The sequence below is a fragment of the Galeopterus variegatus genome, unplaced genomic scaffold, assembly GCF_000696425.1.
Source record: "Galeopterus variegatus unplaced genomic scaffold, G_variegatus-3.0.2 Scaffold570, whole genome shotgun sequence".
NCBI lineage: Eukaryota > Metazoa > Chordata > Mammalia > Dermoptera > Cynocephalidae > Galeopterus > Galeopterus variegatus.
This window is the reverse complement of record NW_007726681.1, coordinates 609,617-627,256: the sequence shown is the minus strand read 5'-3', so window position 1 is coordinate 627,256 and position 17,640 is coordinate 609,617. Positions and strand designations below refer to the sequence as shown.

Here is a 17,640-nt window from a genome sequence, read left to right as displayed (position 1 = left end):
CCCCCCCCCCCCCCCCCCCCCCCCCCCCCCCCCCCCCCCCCCCCCCCCCTCCCTCCCTCCCTCCTTCTCTTCCCTCCTTTCTCTCTTTCTCTCTCCTCCCTCCCCTCCCCTCCCCTTCCCTCTTTCTTAGCACCCAGTTATGAGTGAGAACATGTGGTATTTTGGTATTTCTCTTTCCTTGTCTGGCTTATTTCACTTAACATAATTTTCTCCAGATCCATCCATGTTGCTGCAAATGGCAGAATTTCATTCTTTTTTATGGCTAAGTAGTATTCCCTTGTGTAATATACCACATTTTCCTTATCCAGTTGTCCATTGATGGACACTTAAACGTTGGTTCTATATTTTGGCTATTGTAAATAGAGCTGCAATGAACATGGGAGTGCAGGTATCCTTTTAACATGATAATTTCTATTCCTTTGGATATATCCCCAGTAGAGGGATTGCTGGATCATATGGTAGTTCTATCTATAGTTGTCTGAGGAACCTCCATATTCTTTTCCATAATGGCTGTGCTAATTTACAGTCCCACCAACAGTGTAGAAGAGTTCCCCTTTCTCCACATCTTCGCCAGCATTTGTTATTCTTGGTCTTTTTAATATTGGCCAGTCTAACTGGGGTGAGATGATATCTCAGTGTGGTTTTGATTTGCATTTCTCTGATGACTAGTGATGCTGAGCATTTTTTCGTGTACCTGTTGGCCATTTATGTCTTCCTGTCGAACATCATAGTTTATAGCCTAGTTAACCTTAAACATACTCAGCACACTTACATTAGCCTACACTTCGGCAAAAATCATCTAGCACAAAGCCTATTTCATAATAAAGTGTTGAATATATCATGAGATTTACTGAATACAGTACGAAAAGTGAAAAACAATATTTGTATGGGTACTTGAAGTATGGTTTCAAAATTGGAAGTCGAACCATGGTAAATTGGGGACTATAAAATTTGCTTATGACAATTTTAATGATTGTCTAAAGTTTAACAGAATATTGTGATTTTTAAACTGTACTTGGTTGTAATGCCAAAATTATGAAGAAGGCCAATCTATTATTGCAGCCTGTACTTAAAAAAAAATAACTTCCTTGCTATAGCTTTTGGCATTAATTATCTGAGATAAGAAATCCCCAGGTCAAACATTTAGATACTGGTGGGATATGTGATTCTCCCATCTTCTTGTACCCTCATAAAATCTTAAGTTCTAGTACATATAAAAGTATTAAAATATTGATTTTATATTACAGAACATACTGGTGCTCAGAACTGAAGTTCCCAAATAGCACTAATAGTTTTGGAGTATTCCCTAATGAAATTCAAGTAGTTCAGCAGCAAGAAGATTATAAAACAGAATAAGTCTTTTGGTCTTTTCTATGATTATTGAAAAACTGAATTTCGATGTGGTAAAACTTTGTCTTTTGTGTGAAAGTACCTCTAAGTCTGCAGCCTGTTGGTAATAGCCAAATAACTGTTGGTTCACATTTGTGATTACCAGTAGCCAAGGGAGCCACGGGACTGCTGTGCACAGTACTGAATCCACTTAGGTCTGTTAAAACCAGTGGCTATGACTCATTCTCTGATCCTCGTCTGCATTCCAAATGACTGCTTTGGGTAGCTCAAAGCCGAATTTAAAGACAGAGGTTCCATAGTATAGGGCAAAGCAAAGGAGTGAGAGAATTGGAGATGTTAACCTGTAGCTAAGTACTTTATAAAATAAATGTGAAAGAGGGATTAAATTCATTTGTGTAGTTCCTAGCCTGGGAAAGTGAGTGCTTTACAAGTGGAGTAGTTGTCTGAACCAGTGAATTTCTCATTTCTGAAAATGTTCCAGCAGATGCTGAATAAACACCTGTTGGGGCTGATCCAGTATTGGGAGGAGGCGACTAGAAGACTCATAGGATTCGTAACAATACTTTAGGTCTATAAAGTAGAAAAAACAATGGAAGAAATTTGGGAAGAATATGGGGTGAAAGTTATTTAAGAGTAAGTGTGGGTATTCATGCCAGTTTTCAAATTTATTACTATGTCATATGTCACCTCGTAGGTACAAATAGTAAAATGAAGTAAAAGTGTAAAAAATAAGAATATGCAGTCAAATATTTTTCCATATGCTTTTTTCAGCATTATTTTCAGGTAAAATACACCAGAGCAGCCAGTACACGTCTAAAAAGAATACTGTACACTGATTTTCTATCCCTCTGCTGTAAGAGATGAGACAATGACTTCTGTGAATAAAAGCTTTAAGAATATCTGCACATATACATTTACATTGAATTCGATAACACTAGTGGTTTGTTTCAATACAAATTACAGTAGAGAACTCTTAAATTTCAGACATGGTCATGTATATGATATTTTGAAATTCTTCTTTATCGTGATACAGATCTCGATAGTGAATCTCTTGCTGATAGATGTGCAGTTAGTTTCTCCCGGAAGTCATGAAGATAATTATATTGCTGAAAAAAGTAAAGGTAGATTGAAGTACACTGTAGAAAACTAGTCACCAGAGTAGACATGATACTAGCAGGAATCAGGAATCACAAAAATATTTGCTAAGAACAATTCCACATCTTTCTGGGTAAGGAAGCATTTGCATTTGCATCATGTGGAAATTTTATCTTTCAATAAAGCTGTATCTGAGGATACTTTAAAAATTTCATGGAAAAAAAATTCATGGAAAGATTTGTATTATCTCTTAATTCAATGTTTGCACAGACTTTTTGAAGTACCCTCATACAGTGTGAAAAACTATTGCTTTAAAAATCTCTAAAAATCAGAAGGTAGCATGAAATACAGATAAATGTTTAATAAGTCTGTTAAATCCTTTCTTCCTTTACTGGCAGAACCAAATAAGATTAAAAGCAGTACATAAAAGCATTGTTTTTGATAATGTTTTTTTTTCCCTGGGGAGTATGTAGGGAGGAGAGGCTACTTTCTGTAGCAGTTAACAGAGGTATATTCAAGAAAATCTATTTATTTATTTATAGAAGCCCTGATTGTCTGCTTTTTGTAGTAACATAATCCATTTGGAACAATTTTCATAGACAATATTAAAAACAAAAAACAAAAAACAACCATATCACCAATCTTAACAGATAAGCAAAATAAAAGCTTTGAATAATTTATTTGGAGTTTTAATAGCTTTCAGAGGATATTCTTAACTCTGCCAGTCATCTCATTTCTTATCATTATTGAGAAGTTGAAACTGCACTGCTAACTTGCATCAGCAGAGAGATGGGTAAAGCCTGCTTGCCACAGAATGCTGAGATGATAAATTGACAGTCCCTACTAATGTGGGCTTTAGTTTCTCCAATATTAATGATGTAAAACATATGCATATTCATATATATATTTGACCATGTATTTTGTTTTCTTTCAAAAAGAGGAGAGACTTGAACTTGGATTTGAAGCATCATTTGATTTTAAAATAGTGAGAGTTCTCTGTTTTCAGAACCTGCACAGTGAAGTAGATCTTATATGGATTGTTTTGTGGATGATGTTATATAAGCTCTAAGAATCAGGTTGTTTGGTGAATTTATCAGTAATTACAATAATTCACTGGATTAGACCATAACTCTGGGAAGAAGGACTCTTCAAGCCCAGGGAGCTGCCTAAAGGCCAGGATTCTTTAGTGCCCACCCGGGTCTTTCATGAGCCAACGCTGAGACAGGGTGCTTGGAAAAGGAAGGCAAATTAGCTTTATGGTCTGCAAATGAAATCTGCAGAATCTTTTCAGTAACATAAGTAATATATAGTGGTATCCTTGGCATTGCTACTGCAGCGTTTTTGAGGTCTCAAGGGGAACATAAACGTGGAACTTGTCACTTTAGTTATCCACAGCAGATGATACTTAGCACTGCTTCACATTTTTTTGTATTATAGTTATTTATCTGTCTGTATTAAATGTTTCAGTGATATAATAGGATCTTCCTTAGATATTCTGGCCAAACATCTACCTATGAAATGGTCAAGTTTAAACAATCATCTCATTCATTGCTCCAAAGTGAGAGGATCCATTCCTGAAACTGAATGGAACAAAAATTGAGCAGTAGTAGATCCTGGAAGGGTAAAGCAGAAAGTTCAGATTTGTTTATTATTTTGTTTGAAATACTGTGTGCTTTTACAGATATCCTGGTTATACTCATATTTAAATGTAAATTTAAAAAACAGATGGTATTTGAATAATAGAGTGCTTCAGATTTTCAGTTTACTGCTCTTTTGGTTATATATCTGCACAGCTTTGGGAATGGTCTGCCCCTAACCACAACCAAACAGAACTGTCAATTTCCTTACCTTTATGGTCTGTATTGCCCCAGATCCTCTTAGGTCTCGCAGGCTGTCTATGGCTTGCTGTGGTGATACTGTGTCAGACAGGTATAGTAGGAGACAAGCGGCTACTAACAGAATATGATAGAAAAATTATATATTATTAAACAGTGATAGGGCATAACATTTTATATTTAATTAGACTTCTGTTGGTGCAGAATACTCAGTTTGGTGTAATTATTCTAAATGAATTAAAGGACTAGGACTTTTAAGTGTTTTTTTGACAATTAAATTATGATCTTAAATGATTGTGTGGTGGAATTAAAGTTTAACACTTCCTTCATTCTTTCTTTTTAAACCTCTTTACTGAGATATAATTCATGTACCATACAATTTATCTCTTTAAAGTGTACAATTCAGAGATTTTTAGTATGTTCAGATATGTGTAACCATCCCCACAGTCAATTTTAGAACATTTTCATCACCTCAAAAAGAAACCCTGCAACCTTTTGCTATCATCCCCTATTTCTCCATCAACCCCTGCCCTAAGGAAACATTGATCTACTGTCTGTAGATCTGCCTATTCTGGACATTTCATATAAATGGAATCCTACAATATGTGACTGACTTCTTTCACTTAATGTAATGTGTTCAAGGTTCATACATGCAGTAGCATGTATCTGTGCTACATTCATTCTTATGATGGAATAATATTCTATTGTATGGATATACCATATTGTGTTTATCGTGTCAGCTGATAGATATTTAGGCTGTTTTCATTTTGGGGACTGTTATGATTAATGCTGTTATAAACATTTGTGTACAAGTTTTTGTGTGAACATACATTTTCATTTCTTTTGGATATATACCTAAGAGTGGAACTGCTGGGTCATATAGCAACTCTGTGTTTAACTGTTTGAGGAACTACTGCCAGACTATTTTCCAAAGTAGCTATACCATTTTACATTCTCACCAGCAGTATATGAGGGTTCTAATTTCTCCACATCTTCATTAATACTTGTTATTTTCTATTTTTTTTTTTTTTTTTTGTAATAGCCATCCTAATGAGTGTCAAGTGGTATCTATTTTGGTTTTGGTTTGCATTTCCCTGATGGCTGATATGTTGAGAATCTTTTCATGTGCTTATTGGTCACTTGTATACTTTGGAGAAATATTTATTCAGATCCTTTGCCCATTTTTAAATTGGGTTGTTTGTTTTTTTATTATTGAGTTGTAAGAGTTCTTTATATATTCTGGATACCAGTCCCTTATCAAATATATAGTTTGAAAATATTTTTCCCATTCTATGAGTAGTCTTTTCATTTTGATAGTGTCCTTTGAAACACAAAAATTTTTAATTTTGATGCTGTTCAACACTAAAAGGAATAACTTACTTTAGTATGGCATTTCATGAATTGCTTATGTTTTTGCTAGCACATTTAAAAAATTTAAAAAATTAACATACAGCAATTAACTTTGGTTTTCGTACTTACGTTACCTGAGGATATTATTTAAAAGTTATTGTCAGTATCATAACATCTACATAGGGAGAACATAGAAAACATAAAAAATAAGAATGCAGGTGCTAAGACTTGTAAATGATGTTTTGCAGACTTCTCCAAAACAATGCTGAAAATACCTCCCACTCCCACCCATGCTTTCTAGAGAACATCAAGCTTAGGGCCTTAAACAATCCTTTGAGTCTTAGCAAACTTCTATTGTATTTTGTCTCATTTTAACATAAAGTGAATATATGGCCCAGAAAAAGGAGTTTGCCTACTTTGAGGTTTAAAATAATTAACAATGAAAATGTATTTCTTACCAAGACAAGATCTGCCAAGTCCACCATAGCAGCTGAAAGGGAAGTATAGTTTTAAAGTTTGTACATTTGCATTCCAAGTTATAACTGAAGATGTGTTCTTTCTGCCTTCTATTCATAACTCTAATACCTAGCACAGTGCCTTGCACACAGAGATTACTTCGAGGGTACTTCAAAAAGTTCACAGAAAAATAGAATTAAGAGATAATACGAATCTTTCCATGAACTTTTTGAGGTATCCTCATACATATTTTTGAATTAATCAAGAGCAAAGTGTGCTTATTTATTTGTTGGGAGGTATTCTGAACACCTCTAAGGGTCAAGGTAGGCAGGGTCTTTTTTAGTGACTTCTTTAAACCCCAAGATCTACACCTGAGAAATGGAATATATTACTAGATAGATAGAAATCAGCTTATATTTACAACTGCCATTGATTATTTTCCTCTGTCTAAAACACAATCTGAGTGGTTATGGGACAGTGCTTTCCATATAATAACCTCTCATGTATTTAAAAAGAGTACAGAGGTAGTGTACCACAGAAGTGTAGAGCCTGGGTTCTAGCTCCCTGCTGCCTAGGTTTGAATACTGGATCTGTCGCATACTAGAGGTGTGAAGTTAAGCAAGCTATTTAACCTCTCTGGACCTCAGCCTTTTCACCTATAAAATGGTGATAGCAACAGTACCTATATCAGAGTGAGGATTAAATGAGGTAGCATTTGCAAAGGGCTGAGAACAGAGCTTGGCACAGATCAAGTAAATAAATGTTAGCTATTACCTACCATTGTGAAGAAATGAGCAGTTCTGCATAATTGGATTAGAAAAGTGAAGATTAACCCTCAAAGCAGCAAAACCATTCATTTAAATCATTTTCAAAGATCCTAAAAAATATATTGCATGTTTACTAACTTTGAGGGTATACTGAAACTAATTTAGTGCTGATAACTTAACATCATAAACATCAATTACTGTAGTGTATTTTAGATATATATCTTGCTATAGGATGTGGGATAAAGGACCCAACAGATACCGACCTCTAGAGTTACTCGTGAACTTACTTTCTATAAAGTGTCCCAGATGTAGGGCCTGTTTCAGAGATTGGGATCTACCATATAAAGGTAGAGAGAGGTAGAACATTTTAGTGGCTCTCTGTAAGATTAATACTACTTAACACCTCTTGCAACTTTCATTTTTTTCTCCTCTGTTTGATGAATTCCTATTCATCTTTCAAAACCTAGCTCAAATTTCATTTCCTGAAAATGACTTTGCGACTCTACAGAAATCACTTGCCTGTGTGCTGCCTCTTCTGTGTACACACCTTGTGTAGGTCTTATCGCTCTTACAGGGTAGTGTTGTTAGCTGTGGGTTCCTTGAGGGTGGTGACTGTGCCTCATTTTTTAATTTCAGTGTTTGGTACAAAGTAGGTATTAGGGGTTGAATTATGTCCCCCCAAAAGATATGTTGAAGTCCTTATCCTTGGTACCAGTGAATGTGACCTTATTCAGAAACACAGTCTTTGCAGATGTTATTAAGACGAGGTCATTAGGATGGGTCCTAATCCAATATGACTAATGTCCTTACAAGAGGTGAACACTATATGAAGATACAGACACCCAGGGAGAATCATGTGATGACAGAGGAGAGACTGGAGTGCAGCTACAAGCCAAGGGATGCCAAGGATTGATGGCCACCACTAGAGGCTGGGAAGAGGCAAGGAAGAATTCCACCTAGAGTCTGAGGGGGAGAATGGCCCTGCTGACACTGATTTTGGACTCCTGGCCTCCAGAACTGGTAGAAAATAACTTTCTGTTGTTTTAAGCTACCCAGTGTGTGGTACTTTATTACACTAGCCTAAGGAAACTATAATACATTAGGCAAGCACTGTTCACTGATTTTATAAAGGGATGAAGATGCTCAGAACCAGTGAGACAGCACTGGACAGTAAAAAACATCTACCAGATACTGTTTCTAAGGGATAAGCTCTACAGCTGTCTGGCAGTGTGGGTACTCAAAGATGGCAGAGTGTATAGAAAATTGTCTTTATCCAAACAAACTAGTCACTGTAGGACACCTTTGAAAGCCGTCGGAAAATAAAAATTCATCATCAGATGCTTTATCTTGTGAGAACCCGAAGCATTCACCATAGGCAAGGTCACCCATCCATCTGTCCATCCCGTTTATTATGTTCAAACGTCAGAGTATTTGGCTTGCCAGAACCTGCTACAGTAGAATTTGTTAAGCTTCACTAAACTGAACTAGTTTGATCTCTGGAAACTTTTCAGTAGAGGCTTCTTTCAAAAATTTACTTGAAAAAAACATTGCAGAGTTGGTGTGAAAATGGGTCCTAACATTGGTAAGTATTTCTCACTAGCTACATTTATCTAATACTATTTTACCTATACTTATCAGAGAACTTAGCATAGACATTCTATCTGTTCGGAAATTTTGCTTTTACAATTAGTACTAGATGAGAGATTATGCTTTTCTTTAGAGAAAGTCTGGAAACTGTAGGATATAGGAAGCCTTCTAGTTCATTATCACACATTCTGCAAGCTATAGTTTTCTGTATATCACAGTTTAGTTTGGCCACAAACAGGAGTGTGTCCCCAAAGACCCTTGTGCTAGCTTGTTTGCCTTCACAACTGGCATTATTGGCATGAGGCCCCTGGGATATAGGTTTAAGGAGAGAAGTTGGCTGGGCTTGCCTTTTACCATCTGCCCTGAACAGAGATATTTAGTATAGTTTGTATAGCACAGCTATTTAGTATAGTTCATATACCTCTAGCTCAGAGCAATGCCCTTGGGGACTTTACGGCTTTTGAGGTATCGAACTATTTAATCCCTTACCTTGTTCCAGAAAGGATTACTATTAGGATACAAAATGTTCAATAAGCACAGTAAAAGACTCATTTTCTCGCTGTGGCTGGCTCTCCTTTGCTCGGCTGTCTCACCTCTGGCAGAGCACGTAGTGTTTATGACCAATAGCACCACTTCCAATCTTTGCCATGCTATGATCTACTGCCCAGTGCCACTTTCTTTTTCCTGTCTCCAAGTTACTTTTTTCTTCACTCCTCATTTTTTCCCCTTTCCTTAGTCCATTTTATTTTGTTTTAAACCTTTGTATCAGCAGCTTGTGTCTTTATAGCCATTGAAAAACAAATCCCTTTTTCATTCTGGCAGAAAATTCATGTCATCAAATGTAATTTTCAAGTGATATTTTTAAGACTGCTCATTGCCCAAGGGATGACTTTTTTACTGCTAATTTTGAAAAAAATGACTTTCTTGCTATTGAAAGCAACTAAGCAACTGATAGTCTGACCAATAAGTGAGGTGTTATGATATAAGAATCATGCCCCATCTTTTTTTTGATGGTGGTGGTGGTGGGTGGGGGTCCCAAAATTGCAACTAAAGGTCTAAGACAAAAGGAAAGAAAAAAAGCCTGTGACACTATTCTAAAAATTTCAAAATCTACTCATTTATTGTCCTTACTCTTGAAAAGTAATGACAGCAAATATCTGAGTGCTTTCTCGGTATAAGATGTTGTACTAGTACTTTTCATGCATTATCTTCTTTTAATCCTTGCAACGAACTATGAGGTAGGTGATAACTGAGTAGGGTTGCTGTAATTCGAGAAATCATTTTGACCGGGACATTTCTCATGTAGTGTATGGAAAAGGAGAACATACTGTATTAAGGTTTTCCGGTTATTTTGCAGGCAGATGGCAAGCTCCTCCATTATTTCACAGCAGCTGGCTATGTCAGGAGTCCCTCCATCTGGGATTGGATGATGATGAGTGGTAATTTCATACTGCTGGTACAGGTCCAGAAGGTTTGGGACTCTGTATTTTGACAGTTCTCCTCTGGTGCAGAAAACAAATATGTCTTGTATACCACAGCTCTTTAGTTCTTCTGCAGTAGGCCAAGAAACACATAGACACACACATACAAAATATTACAAATTTAAATATGGGCAAGAGGGAGAATATGGAGTTAAGTTATTTAAGCTGAACTGATAACAAATTATAATCTATAAATTCGAAGTGCATTTTAACCAAAAGTTGATTAGGGTTAAACCTGATTTTATAAGTCAAAATACTTTTTACTGAATTTCATGAGTCAATTATATTGCTGTTCCTGCAAAAATTTTTGTCCAACAAATATTGCTTTAAAATAAATTTAAATAAAATTAATTTAATATTAAATTTAATATAAAAAAAACTCTTGAGAAGGAATGATAGCATATTTTTTTCTTTTTCTCACAAATTCAGCCACGTTTGCTACTTTATCACTTTGCTATTTGTTTTACCCTAAGCATTTTGTGTAAAAAAAAGCTCCAGCATGGCCATGGTGCCAGAGGTCTTGTATTCTCCCTTCTATCTGCACTGTACTACACCATCATGTATTTAATTTTATGGACTATGTCTCTAGAAAATAAAGTATTAACTGTATTAAACTTATGTGATTTAGCTATTTTCATTATAATATATAAACCAAGACATATTACCATAGGCATTCTATGCACTGGAACTTTCTTGTGTCAATATTCATTCTAGAGCATTTGGTTCAAAATAAATAGTTCTGGCTGTTCTAGGCAACACCCCCATGCCACTCCTCACCCTCTATCTGTCCCCTAAACCCAAGAATATTTAACTGCTTCAGTACAAAGTGTCTTTTTGCGTGAACCTCTAGATCTGTGCTTGAATGGTGGTTAGTCCAAACTGAGATGTACTGTAAGCATAAAACATACAACTGATTTCAAAAACTAAGCATATTATCTCATTAATAATTTGTTTTATACTTAAAACATCGAAATGATAATATTTAGGATATATTAGGTTAAATAAAATATATTATTAACATTAATTTGACCTGTTTTCACTTTTTAATATGGCAACTAGAAAATGTAAAGTTATATATATGGCTTCCATTAGTGGCTCCTATTGTATTTCTATTGGGCAGTGCTGCTCCAGATAAAACTTATATTTTTGTACTAGTAAAAGGATTTAACTTGTAGTTAACATACCTAACCATTTTTAAGAGAGTAGTAATTTTCTATTTGCCTCTTGTACACATCGGATAATCTCTCTTATACAGAGGTTTTCAATCTTTCCTAGAAAAAAGGAAGGTACCTCTGAGAAGTTACCACAGGAACTGCTGCAGGGCGATTCTAGGTCTCTCCCATCAAACATTTTAATCTGTTTTATATATTGGATTCCATTGCAAAAACAAAAACTTTTATAAAAAAACTTTTATAAAAAAATTGGAACCCCCTTTTATAGAAGATACTAAATGTGCAAAATTGGTCCTGAACAAATGATTTTTTTTTTCTTTAAAAGATGATTGGTAAGGGGATCTTAACCCTTGGCTTGGTGTTGTCCGCACCACGCTCAGCCAGTAAGCGAACCGGCCATCCCTATATAGGATCCGAACCCATGGCCTTGGTATTATCAGCACCGCACTCTCTCGAGTGAGCCACAGGCTGGCCCATTGAACCAACTATTTTAATTATATTTTGCTTATGACTTACCTGTTCTCAAAATGGAAATTTCCCACCCCGGTGGTGTGTCTAAAGTAAGAAAACTTTATAAATACTGTATGGGTCAACTAGTCTATTAGCCTCTTTAACTCTTTTTTGGTAGGTAAGGAATAAGTTAAAGAAAGTACATTAGCAAGCTGATAGTCTAGAATAACAAGGAAAAGATTTTAAGATTTAAAAATTTTATACTGGTCAGAATCAAAATATATATTTTTTTATTTTGTGTATTATAAGGATATTGGTAGGACTCGTAGGCTTGAGATATTCCAGGCCAACCAGAATAAAATCTTTTGAAAATCCAGATGTTAGTATCACGTAATATGTAAATTTTAACTTGGGGGTAGATTATCAGGATTATTAGACTTGAAGACATAGAGGTATGGACATCCTTGAGCATGTGAAGACCAGTTCCCACTCTGTCTTTCCCACCCAGATGCTGGCTTTCTAAATTTTCTCTCCGGGATGGACAATTTCACTGCTACGTCTGGGTTCCCAGCTTGGGCTTAATTTCTACTGCCACAGTCAAGTACGTAAGGCACAGTATGTTCAAAGATCTGGGGAGTGCATTATGTCAGTTTTCTATTTACATACGTTTCTCCCTCTAACTTATACATTCTAACCTCAAATGCAGTTTATATGTGTAATTTAACTACAACAATCAGTGAAAAGCAATGCCACATTTAGGTAAGTAATGAGTTCTCTGTGCCCTTCACAAATATCTCTTCATATATTAGAATAAGTGTATAGTTTAAAACTTCACAAAATACTGAACATTTGGTATGGTGAGAAGAGACTACAGTTTGTTCCCTTTGACAAAGAGATTTCCAGTGTTATTCTTTTTTAAAAAAACCTGTTGATATGGTTGTCTCATATTACACCTACCTGTATCTTTTTGGATATTTCTTCTAACATCTTTAAATTTACAACCTGTAAGTAGTAATCAGGCAAGTAAAAAAGTCAGTTTTTGGTCATATAAAACAAGTGTATTTAAACACATATATAGCTACTTTAGAAAGTCATTCCATATGATCATTTATAGGTTTCAATTCCATTTTGAATGTGAATTTCAATCTTATATTTTTAGGATATAATTACAGGGATTCATAGATCCTAGCTCAAGGGTTCTTTATTCTGTGTCCTTTCTGTTACACGTACCTGGCTGTAGTCCTTAGCCTTACCAGTACCTCAAGGTTTAACTTTTATTAATATAGGTAAATCAGAAATATAGAGCTGTGAATGCAGATCTGGAAGGGTTGAAGAGTGGGTCTATGTTCCTTTATCTATAGACCACCATGAGGACTTCCAGAAATGAGTTCCCCAGTGCTGATGATCTATGAAATTCTCTTATTGCCCAGTATAGAGAATGACATATTAACTGACAAAAAAGTTGTTCTAAAAATATTAATAGGAAGCTAACTGTAGTGTTACTTACCTGGAAGAGCACATAAACCGAGAAACTGAGAGCAACTTACTCGTGACAGAGGTAACCTGAGAAGAAAAAAAGTATCAAGTTTAGTTCAGTTTTTAAATACATTATAAGTGGAAATTCAATTGAACCAACATGGGTGCTTGCCACTGAATATGGGTGTTTTAAATTAAAGTTTTACAATAGTTATAAAACAAAAATTCATAGTTCAATATCAATGTGTTGGTCACAAAAAGGCCTAGAAAGACTAAAAGTTTTTGTTACAATTTAAGTCTTAAGTCTTAAAAATGGCAAGATAAATTAAATTTACCTTAAAGATAATAATTGCCTAGATTGCCAACATGTAGTATACAGTGTATATAAGTTATCCTGTGGTATGTTACCTGAGATATTTTGTACTAGTAATCTTAGGTAAATAAGCTGGAAAATGACCACCTGACAATTTCATCCCCAGCATTCATTCTATATTACTATTTTAAGATTTTTTGGTAGGAATTCCTTAACAGATATAATTCCATTTGATGAAAACCACAAGCTACCCATTCTTTGTTGTAATATATTTTGGTTAAAATAAAATAATTTCAAGAAATCATATTCTCAGTTTGCAGTACTCAGGAACAGAGGCTCACCTTGTCTGCAAGTCAGAAGATGAATTTAGAGGAAAAGAGGAGGCATCATATAAATACTACTGATTTTGAAAATAAGATGAGCTTTTGAGTTTAAAAGGGAGTTTCAAGGGGAAGTGATAGGTAATGCTATTTGATGGCAGGACGAAAGAACTCTAAGGACAACAAGATTTAGTATTCTTTTTCTCTTCCTACAGTAGGGAATGATGCTTTCATAAGGAGAGAGATTATTACATTTACGGTGATGACAGAAAGCATTTGATTGCTGGTCATAGAGAATCTGTTATAAGCATATGTTACTTGCTGAGATTTGTAAGCTGATTTTATGTAGAAACTTTTTTTTGTTATTATACTTATGTGGATTTTATCATAAACAGTCTGCTGATAGATGCATTACTGTGACAAGTAGTTCTAAGTATTATCTAGGACTTGACTTAAGGATAAATAATTAAATATCTCATCCTATATTTGATGTAATATTCTTTTGTCATAAAAGAATAAGTATATTTTGGTACTAAATGGGAGACCACTTCAATCCTACCTCTACTTCCTACTTGCATGCTTCTAGTAAGGTTTTCTGAATGTATAAAAAAGGACTTATAAAAAAAAGGCCTTATTCTATATCAAAGATAGTAAATAAATCATGGAGTTAGAAGATCTCTTAAAGATTAGAATTATACAATCAGCAGAAGACAATTCCCTTATATTTTCAGTATGTGGACTACATTCTACAAAGATTATTATGTAACATCAAATATTTTAGTTTATCATTGATTGGAAATGCTAACATACCATGATATCTGAATTGGAGTCTGTTCATTTTCAATAGGCTCTTCATCTGATGAGTCAAACTCACTTGCTTGTATGGAACTAGGCTTCAAAAGAAATGTTACATTAAATAACTGCAAAGAATATTTACATATTGTTTTAGAATAGCTGATCCTTGCTTAAGCAAGACACACTGAATTCATATTTGCAATATATTGTCATCAATCCAGAGTATCAGCAAGATCAGCAATATCAATACTAAATTATTTATATTTTCCATCCAATTAATAATTACAGCACTATGTAGTGGAAAGAGAATTGTTGGGAACCAAGAAACGTGGCTTCTGGTCTTGGCTTTGCCACTCACTGTATAATCCTGGACAAGCCACTTCAGTTTATTCTGGATCTCAGTTTTCTTCAACTATAAAGTGAGGAAATTTATTTGTTCATTCACAGACATTTCTTAGACACCTTCACTTGCCGAGGTCTGGAGATGCAAAGACACATTAGATAGTCTGCCTTAAGTATAGTTGGAGAGATGGATGTGTTCAAAGATTACAGAAGAAAGGTTTAAGTGCTAAAATGGAAGAAGAAACTAAGCACTGCAGGGGAGAGAAAGGAGTGATCACTTAGGGAGCTGCAGAAGTCTTCATGGAGGAGATGCATTAGCTGGGTTTTCTGAAGGAAGAGCATGAGGTTTTTAGGCAGATAGGGAAGAAGGTAAGCCTATTAAGGCAAAAGGAGAAAGGGCTTGTGTATTAAGGAAATGTGATATCAAAGTAAAGATGGAGCAGAAGAGATGAGGCTAGAGAAGTAGTTTTATCCACTGCATTTCTAAAAAATAATCCCCACACAACGTAGTAGTTTGGTGGGGCAAGTATTAATGATCTAACCTGACCCCAACTTTATGAATCACTGGACTAAAGAGATTGAGATGGACTTGTATGCCCATTTAAGGAGTTGGATCTCAATCCTATAGGCAGCATTCCTCCATTGAAAACTATTATACTCCTTGTTTTAATTTTAAAGGACCAAAAAGAAAAAACAAAACAAAACAAAAAACCCAGCAGCTATGGATAATCCAGGGCTCCTGTGTGATAGAGAATGGACCAGAAAGCACCTTCAGCAGGCAGGCAGGTAGATCCCAAGAGAGAAGGGAATAAAAGGTTGAGCTAACTGTGTTCAGTTCCTCCCACTGTCAGGATCAGATAACTCACTCTTCCCCTTCTGGGGACAAGTGGAGAAAGAGGCCAGGAGTGAAGGACAGCTGATGTCCCTCCACATGGGAGCAAAGGGATTAGCAAGTGTGACCACCTAATGCTCTTGCTAGCTCTGAAGCTATAGTCTATAATGATCTTGTTACTAGATCACATGACAGAGCCAATTTAGGCTATGGATTTGAGTTGCCTAACTGAATGAACACAAAAGTTGCCCTTCAATGGGATGTCAACCCTGGTGGTCGGTAATGTGAGTTAGACGGAGCTTCAGCCTCTTGCCTGGGTCTGTTTATTTTCTTTAAGCAGTTTTGATGATTCAAGATTTTAAATCTGTGTGGCCCATTTACACAGCCTCTCCCAGCCAGGCTTATAAATCCTAACAGAACTGGACGTTTCTGCTTCCCAGGCCCAGTGATTCTGAACCTCGGGGAAAGGGACGCAGAGCCTAGTGGCCCTGGGGGATAGTGACAGTGCTGATGTTGCCCACAAACCGGGACGTGGCATTCTTATTCATGGTTTTCCCCAGAGGGCGCGGGGCAGCCCCCGACACCTTTTGGGGTGGGGTATCACGCCGACTGAAAGGCTGAGACACTTAAGCTCTCTATGCCTCAGTGTCCTTTGCAAAACGGGGCTCGGCAATCTTTGGCAGGGCTGTGGGGAGGTTTATGAGACCCCGCAGGCGACAGGTGACAGCCCACAGCAGCCGCACAGCGGATCTCCAATGTCCGTCTTCCCCTCGTCCGCCACCGGCCCTGCTCTGCGAGGTCTCGCTCCTTCCCAGCGGTCGCTCTCGCCCGTGAGGGGAAGCGCCACCTCCGCGACCCACAGGACGGTTACTGTGGGAGTCGCGCCTCGACCAGGCCCTGGCTGCCCCCGGGCCCAAGAACTGGCTTCCAGGACCTCTACCGGTCCTGCAGCTTCGCTCCTCTAAGCCTCGGCCCCCCCCCGACTCACCGGCTTCATCGCTGGCCGCCCGGCGTCGTGACCTGTGGCGGCTCCCTTGGCAGCTCCGGCGACCCGGCCGCTGCCTCGCACCGAGCCCGTCCCTCCTCTCAGCTCATTGGTACATCCTTCTGGGAGGTGGGGTGCAGCGTCTCGTAAGAACCAATCAGATCCTCTCCATGTTTCTTACTCCGCCTCCGGGTGTCCGGGCTCGGCCTCTAACCGCTCATTGGTTCCTAGGAGACCTTTGAAAGACGCGCGGGAGGAAGGCCCTGTGGAGCCTGATTGGCTGGGAGGGCGCCCTCCTCCCGCGCGTTGGGAGCGTGGACGGGGCGGGGCGGAAGCGTGAACCCGCAGCCCCAGTGCTCTGGGGACGCTGGAAAGATGGCGGAAAGTCGGGGAGGTACCAGGGTAGGGGGGTTTTGTTTGCTTTCTTAAAGTTTTTATCTTTTAAAGGCATGTGGGGAGCATTGTACTGGAGTCTCACGTGAAAAACACATCACACAGACTTTGTAATTACAGTCGTATTTAGTACAAATACTGTGGAAAAGACTAAAAATCCAGATTATAAACATATTTTATATGCTTAACATTTTATATTCTTTATCATTCCAGGATCTAGACAAATTAGGTTGTAGATCAACTTTCCTGTTCACCAAATGTGAGTGAAATAATAATGTATGAAATAGAAATAAAAAGATGCCAGATGGGTCTACAGTGCCAGTGTTTCAACAAAATCAGCAATAATCTTTTACAAATGTGTTTGATTATTCTCTCCCCCATTCTCCAATACCCATTAAGCTGGCCATGGAAAAGGAAGTCACCTAGAGCAATATTACCTGAAGATCTGAGAAAAATATGCAGAAGTTTCAGCTCCCCGATTCGTATTGTGGAAGTCAGTAGGTATAGAGCTATTAGAAGGAATTCCTTAGTAAAGAAGACAGCAGTTTGATTTAGAGACACTATTAGTCAGGGTTCTCCAGAGAAACAGAATGAGTAGGATGGGTATATATACATATAGAAAGAAATTTATTTTAAGGAAT

General features: G+C 37.2%; 1 protein-coding gene across 2 annotated transcripts; it reads right to left on the bottom strand.

Moving 5' to 3' along the window:
- Positions 1-1,996: 1,996 nt before the first annotated feature.
- CDKN3 (cyclin-dependent kinase inhibitor 3) lies at positions 1,997-16,725 on the bottom strand. Of its 2 annotated transcripts, none has more exons than XM_008570120.1 (8): positions 16,610-16,725; positions 14,463-14,545; positions 13,051-13,106; positions 12,501-12,545; positions 9,769-9,991; positions 6,089-6,120; positions 4,294-4,397; positions 1,997-2,456 (listed from the first exon to the last, which is right to left on the bottom strand). In XM_008570120.1, exons 1-8 carry the CDS (start codon positions 16,616-16,618, stop codon positions 2,370-2,372), a joined length of 639 nt encoding a protein of 212 aa, XP_008568342.1. In that variant the 5' UTR covers positions 16,619-16,725; the 3' UTR covers positions 1,997-2,369. The 2 variants fall into 2 exon arrangements, with proteins under 2 accessions (XP_008568342.1, XP_008568343.1); XM_008570121.1 differs by having other exon boundaries at positions 4,294-4,394; positions 16,610-16,698.
- Positions 16,726-17,640: the final 915 nt, after the last annotated feature.

Coding starts and splice junctions, on each gene's coding strand:
- CDKN3 (XM_008570120.1), bottom strand. Junction 13,107..14,462: donor ACTCCAATTCAGATATCATG/GTATGTTAGCAT, acceptor TTTTCTTCTCAG/GTTACCTCTGTCACGAGTAA. Junction 9,992..12,500: donor AAATATCCAAAAAGATACAG/GTAGGTGTAATA, acceptor GGCCTACTGCAG/AAGAACTAAAGAGCTGTGGT.